This window comes from Arabidopsis lyrata (genome assembly GCF_000004255.2).
Source record: "Arabidopsis lyrata subsp. lyrata unplaced genomic scaffold ARALYscaffold_7, whole genome shotgun sequence".
NCBI lineage: Eukaryota > Viridiplantae > Streptophyta > Magnoliopsida > Brassicales > Brassicaceae > Arabidopsis > Arabidopsis lyrata.
The window spans coordinates 6,358,486-6,365,186 of NW_003302549.1; the positions used below are offsets into that span (position 1 = coordinate 6,358,486).

A 6,701-nucleotide genomic window follows, 5' to 3' on the forward strand; every position below is an offset into this window, starting at 1 on the left:
CTTTAGTAAATAGGAGACCAGTACTGGTTTAATAGGACGGCAACATCAGTAAGCTAGTTAAGTAGTTGCATAAAAAGAAATTAAGTAGATGAGTTTAGTAATTACATCGAGGAATTGGGAATGAGATACGTTCTTGCCACCAAAAAGAGATTCCAAATTGGTAAGGGCCATATCTTCGTTGGGCAGTTGAGAATAAGTCTTGCCTGAGTCATTTTTTCGATCCTTATTTGGAACTTGATAAACAAACCTCTCATTTATTACGGTGTATAGTGCTAATTACATTAGCCTCAAACATCCTAAGCTTACAGTTTTATAAAACACACACGATGACTGTGTATAGTATTAACATACATCAATAGCCACACTCATGATCATCGTGCTAGGGCTTGGAATCTAGTAGTAAGGAGGGAAGAAAGGGATGGTGCTCTGGAAGGGACATTCACCAACTTGCTGGATTTTGCAAACGTTAGGCAAGTACTTAGCTGTCTGGTAAATTTTCCTGGATTCGAATGGTCCGTGCTGTCCCTGGAGTCTAACAGCTCTAGCCGCCTGTTTCAAGGTGGGGCAAACGCAAACTGGCTCTTCCTGGCGAAGCTCGTTGCAGCACTGCTGGAGTAGCTGGTGTCCCTGCTGGGGGCCCTGTGGGTTCTCCATGTCGTCTTCGAAATCGAACTCATCGCCACGACCTTGCCTTGTTTGCTTCTGCATCCATCTCTGGCAAGCTCTTAGGTGCTGTGATTGCTGGAACTCCTTCTGGCATCTCTGTCTTGGGCCCATGGGGTTGGTGGCGTCATCTTCCTCGAACTCGACGACTGTGCGGTAGATGGAAGCGTTGGTGAGGAGGAAGCAGAGGGCGAGAGTTGCGCAGACGAGGAAGAGCTTGTTTGCCATTTTTTGCTATTTGTGTATGTTTTCTTGTTTTGGTTTGAGTGAAGAGTGTAGTGAAGGGTTGGTTTTTATTTATAGGTGACAAAGGAGATTTGCATGGCAATCACGTGTAAGAATGCATGAGTGTGTGTGGAGTCATGGAGAGAGAGATTCTCTTACGTTGTTGTCGGGATTAGGTGTTGGAAAAGAGTGACAAGTGACGAACAATACCACTCCTAGGCTCCTAGCTCCGCTTCTGCATGCTATGTGTGATTTGTAGCTCATTTTCTGACATGACATTATGAACGATTATATTTTTTAGAATTAAGAAGGTAAAACTTTTTTAGTAAAACACACTTTTAATTTGGTTTTGATCGAATGAGATGCGAATTCAATCTTTTGGTGGTAGTGCTGTTGGAAATATAGTTTTGTGAGCTTAATCAGAAACTTAGAATTTTAAAATAAATCTATATAGTCACGCAGGCCCGGCTCACTCATCGGTAAGACCCGGTGCCATACAAAAAAAAATCTTATCTTTAATAAAAAATTTATATATATATATATATATATATATTTACAAAAAGTTATATTTCATAAATTATTTTGTATTTTATAGCTATTTGGACATGTTATTTTTGTTTATTAATTTTGGGGCTCAATATTACCTTTTAAAATAAAATTTTGGGACCTTTACATATGGATATTGTATAAAATTTCAGCATAATTAAATAATTAAATAATAAAAAAACTATGAATTTGGACCTTAAATTTGTTGGACCCGGTGCAAATGCACCACTTGCACATGCCAATAACCGGCCCTGTAGTCACGGTTCACGAACCATGTAATAAAATTTTATAAAATATGAGGGATATATATTAAAAAAAAATTCATAAATATTTAACCCTCTAAATGACTCGTACAAAAAATACAAACAATAAGTAATTTATCTCTTACATAAAATCAGTGGTAATAAATTAAAGTTAAGAAATAAAACCGAAATATGTGAGACACACACATAATTAGAGGTGTCAAAAACTCAAAATGCGTCAAAATTAAACTTATAGATTTACCAAAACATTATAACCCAAACCGTGAACTACAAGTCAAAGAAAGTATCAGGAACCATGTTTTGACTGAAAATTCAAAAGAGAGAGATGAAGAGAATGAGAAGAAGATATACAAAATATTTTACGAATTCTGAATCGAGAGTTAGTACATCGACTAGTTCAATCTAGCAATTACTATGTTTTTCATTTCAAAGAGTTAGAATGACTCAAAGATATGAATGATACAAAATCCGATCCATAAGACCCATTATATTCTCGAACTTTCCAACCACGTTTAGCTTAAACCAAAGTAAACCCTTTCAAAACCAGACTAATGGCTCTTTCAGAAATCTGCATGCAGCTCTTAACCAGAACTAATTGTGTTCCCAGAACAACATCAACACGTTTTTACAAGACATTGTTTTCTCTGTTTGTTTGATTGGTAACGTTTTACACTCTTGACCACAATGGCTAGCCCTTTTTTACAACAATTGTTAGCGACTATCGGTCAAACCGATCATGTATGTAAATTATATCATTTTTGAATTTCGCTTCCACGGGATCATATCTAATGTACAATTAAATGGCATGTCTCTTCCACTTGATGGCGTGCAAATTCTTGAGGCCAAAATAGATATTAAAACGCACGTGGTAGGGCGGTGGTAACTGGGACTATGGTGTAAATACAGACCAGCATGATGCTTCATTCTTATAGAGAACAAATTTTCTGCGTGTTGGATCACTTGGAACTGTGCTTTGGTCAAGTGTTTTATCCATGGTGTAGTTTGCCGCACACTCTTGCAAACAAATTATTCACCCTTGAAAGTAGTCAGCGCATAGCCCTAAGTTTTAGTATGTGTGCAGTGCCGGTCCGGTGAAATCCGGGGCCAAATACGAAAAGAAAAATTGGGGTTTTTTTTAAAAGTAGAAACTGCTAAAAAATTTTTTTTTGCTAATTATGGAGCATTTATAATTTTTATTTAACAATTTTTCTTAAATTTTAAAGATTTTTTGCTAATTATGAGGCCTTTTTGCTAATTGTGAAGTCTTTTTTTGTTAATTTTTGAGGCCTCTTTTACTATTTTGAAGCTTTTTTTTGTTAATTTTTGAGGCCTCTTTTACTAATTTTGAAGTCTATTTCATAATTTTAGGGCCTCAAAAAAAAAAAAAAAAAATTCTTCACAAAATGAGCCTCGAAAATTTGAGACCCAATACAAATGATTCACCAAAATGGGTGAAGGGCCGGGCCTGTATGTGTACGCGCGAGTCGGTGACTGAACACCAAGTGCTATACCAAGAAAGAAATAGCTAGCATGCAAAAATGTTCTTTGCATATATCATATCATGCCTGGGCATTCGGATTTCAGATCGGATTCGGTTCGGATTTATTCGGATTCAGATAATTCGGGTAGGAGATTTTATTATCCGTTCGGATTTTATGACTATTCGGATCGGATTCGGTTCGGATAGTATCGGATTCGGATCGGTTTCAGATCGGTTTTGGATTGTTTTTCGAGTAAAAAAAACTAAAAAATGTTCAATTCAAATAAAAAAATAGTTTAATCTTACTAAAATTTGGCTAAGTTTTCCAAAAATATGTATAATTTTAACAAATATAACTAAAAACTTTCTGATATCTAGGTTATTTAGGATATTTTTGTTATTTGTTATAAAATTATAGCTAAATATAACTAATATTTTTGGATATATAATTTTATTTTCGGTTTTCGGATATCCTTTCGGTTTTCGGTTCAGATGTGGTTCGATTCGGATAATTCGGATAGGAGAATTCATTATCTGTTCGGGTTTTGTGACTATTTGGTTCGGATTCGGAGCCAGATTTTTTGGATCGGTTTCGGATTGGTTTTCGGATTTTATGCCCAGGCCTAATCATATGGATAAATGTTTAATACTTAAGAGTTGATAAGATGATCTAGAATTAGTTGCAAATTATCTTCACCATATCTTCAGTTGTGAGAAACATATAATTGATTGTTAGAGCCTAGAGGGGCACAGTCATAGAGCAGTTTTTAATTGGTATTTTGCTTAACCTGTAAATTTGATTGAAAAATATTTCGGACCACCTAGAGAGAGCGTATGCAAGTGAAAATTAAACATAAACAAAACTCTTATTTATTAAGGACTTGTGCTAATTACATTAATCTCAAACATCCAAAACTTACATTTTCATAAAACACACGATGAGGTGTGGTGTTAACATGTATCAACAACCACACGCTCATACGCTCGATGGTTTTGTTTGGAATCTAGTAGTAAGGAGGGAAGAAGGGGATGGTGGTCTGGAAGGGGCATTCACCAACTTGCTGGATCCTGCAAACCTTAGGCAAGTACTTAGCTGTCTGGTAAATTTTCCTGGATTGGAATGGTCCGTGCTGTCCCTGGAGTCTAACGGCTCTAGCCGCCTGTTTCAAGGTGGGGCAAACGCAAACTGGCTCTTCCTGGCGAAGCTCGTTGCAGCACTGCTGGAGTAGCTGGTGTCCCTGCTGGGGGCCCTGTGGGTTCTCCATATCGTCTTCGAAATCGAACTCATCTTCACCACCACGACCTTGCCTTGTTTGCTTCTGCATGAATCTCTGGCAAGCTCTTAGGTGCTGTGATTGCTGGAACTCCTTCTGGCATCTCTGTCTTGGGCCCATGGGGTTGGTGGCGTCATCTTCGTTGAACTCGACGACGGTGCGGTAGATGGAAGCGTTGGTGAGGAGGAAGCAGAGGGCGAGAGTTGCGCAGACGAGGAAAAGCTTGTTCGCCATTTGGTATTTGTATGTGTTCTTACTCGTTATTTGTGATGATGTAAAGAGTGGAATAAAGTGGTTAATTTATAGGTGAAAAATGAGATTGCATGGTGATCACGTGTAAGAATGCATGTGTGTGTGAGAGAGTGAATTTTTAGAGGATGTGCAATGGGAGTCTCTCGTCATAGTCTCTCACATATGTGGATGTCGGATTCACACACTCAAGTATTTTGTTAAGTGGGAAAGATTATTCTTGAGGGACAAAAATGAATATGTAAAAACTTATAAATTGATACGAAAATTGCTATAGTATTTCTCTCTTGAGAGGAAGATCCCCTTTTACATGGTCATTGGCCTCTATATTTATACATAGAGAAACGACATTAAAATGAATAATTAAGTACAATTATTCCTTCTTAAATGTGTCCGTTTTGATTCTTCGACTTTAATGCTCAACGTTTGAATTTGAGTTGACTCTGATCTTCATGGGACTCGCCTTTTTGGCCCAAGTGTCTTTGAACCGACTTACCCGTGTCTTCTACACTGAACTCGTATCACAGTGCAGTCACTTCGGATTCTCGATGTGGTGACAACCACTTCGACCGTCCCCTCGGTTCACGGGTCCAATGGGCTTCATCCTTTATGGGCCACCCGCTTGACTATGTGGCAATCTTTGGTTGGTCTCGTACTTCTGGTGCGGGATCCGACACCAACAATTAGCCCCCCAAGTTCTTCGAAGTGCTTTTCCAATTCGGAGGACTTTAAATGCTCAAGTGGCCAAAGATTGCGCTCGAGAATCTTTCTGATTTCCCGCCGAAAATCTCATCACTCCTTTAATTTTGGCACTAGCCATTTTTAACCGAGTGACATCTGTCATCATTATGACCGTATATTGATTAATTACTATTAAAACGGGAAAAAACCTTCCCACTTCCCACACGACTTCCGGGCGGTTTCATCATTAGCTTGAGGTAACTTCTTTTCACCATTACTCTCTTCTTTTATTTTTGTACTTTAATCAAAACCTCTCTCTTCGTTCCTTCACCAAAACCCCTCTTCGCCGGATCTTGAATTTTTCTTTGTTCCCAATGACTTCCGATTCTGATAGACCCGAGTCTCCGTCTTTCGACGAAAGACGTTCTAGTAACGACGAGTGCACCCGCCCTGGTGATATTGCCGGTCCGCACTATAGGTCCGCTTGTACTCTTCAATCCCTCGAGCGATTGAGAGAGCTTTGCCGGATTCCGCCGGAAATTATGGCGGAAGCACAAATAGCTTCCCCCACAGAATCTCCAGAGAACCATCGCGATGGTTACTTCTGTGTGTATGAGATTTATTTCAAGGGTTGCGGGCTGACCTTTCCTCTTCCTGAAGCCTTAGTTTTATACCTAGCGGCTCTTGAAATCGCTCTTCCTCAATTAACCCCCAATCTTCTTCGTACTATTCTTGGCCTTATAACAATCGCGGCGGAGGCCGGTTACGTTATCGGAGTTGCTGAACTAAATGAGCTTCTGAGTGTGAGAAGTTCATCGAAGAAAGCGGGGTACTTCTCAGCATATCCTAATGCCAACAGGAACATCATTTCACATCTTCCGAACAAGGATGAAAATTGGCATCATCCTTGGTTTCTAATTAAGAAAACTCCCGCTTCGATTGGAAATCTCGCATATTTTCTCCCTTCGAAGTGGTCTGCGAAACCCGGTAGTCATTAGGTTGCCCGTATCTTTCCCGGTTGTTTCTTTATCTTTATTGACTAACACCGTTGTTTCTTTCGCAGCTTTCATCGCTTCCATTCTCCCATCTGAAGAGTTCATCGAATTCTTCAAAATAATTCTTGAAGGGGAAACCCTTTGGAATTCCTTCACTCTTGAACGATTCCTAGAGGCTAACCACAGACTCAGGATGAGTCCGCCTGGTCATCTTCACCAAATTCCTCCCCCTCCCTCAACTCAGGGAATGTCATCTCGGGCCCTTGCGGCCAAGCGTAAGTTGCTTTCCAAGCCGATGGCTGAGGCTTGCGAGGAGAAGAAAAAG

General features: G+C 39.4%; 2 protein-coding genes across 2 annotated transcripts; both read right to left on the minus strand.

Annotated features, from left to right (window-relative positions):
• Positions 1-234: 234 nt before the first annotated feature.
• On the minus strand, positions 235-943 carry LOC9305647 (2S seed storage protein 3). Its single transcript, XM_021018119.1, has one exon. It carries the CDS (start codon positions 889-891, stop codon positions 394-396), a length of 498 nt encoding a protein of 165 aa, XP_020873778.1. The 5' UTR covers positions 892-943; the 3' UTR covers positions 235-393.
• A 3,077-nt stretch (positions 944-4,020) lies between these two features.
• LOC9305648 (2S seed storage protein 2) lies at positions 4,021-4,732 on the minus strand. The gene has a single exon (XM_002869531.2). The coding sequence runs from the start codon at positions 4,683-4,685 to the stop codon at positions 4,182-4,184; it is 504 nt and encodes a 167-aa protein (XP_002869577.1). The 5' UTR covers positions 4,686-4,732; the 3' UTR covers positions 4,021-4,181.
• Between the last annotated feature and the right edge of the window lie 1,969 nt (positions 4,733-6,701).

Bases quoted from the DNA above. Each gene is read 5' to 3' on its own strand.
- LOC9305647 (XM_021018119.1), bottom strand. From the start codon at position 891: ATGGCAAACAAGCTCTTCCTCGTCTGCGCAACTCTCGCCCTCTGCTTC.
- LOC9305648 (XM_002869531.2), bottom strand. From the start codon at position 4,685: ATGGCGAACAAGCTTTTCCTCGTCTGCGCAACTCTCGCCCTCTGCTTC.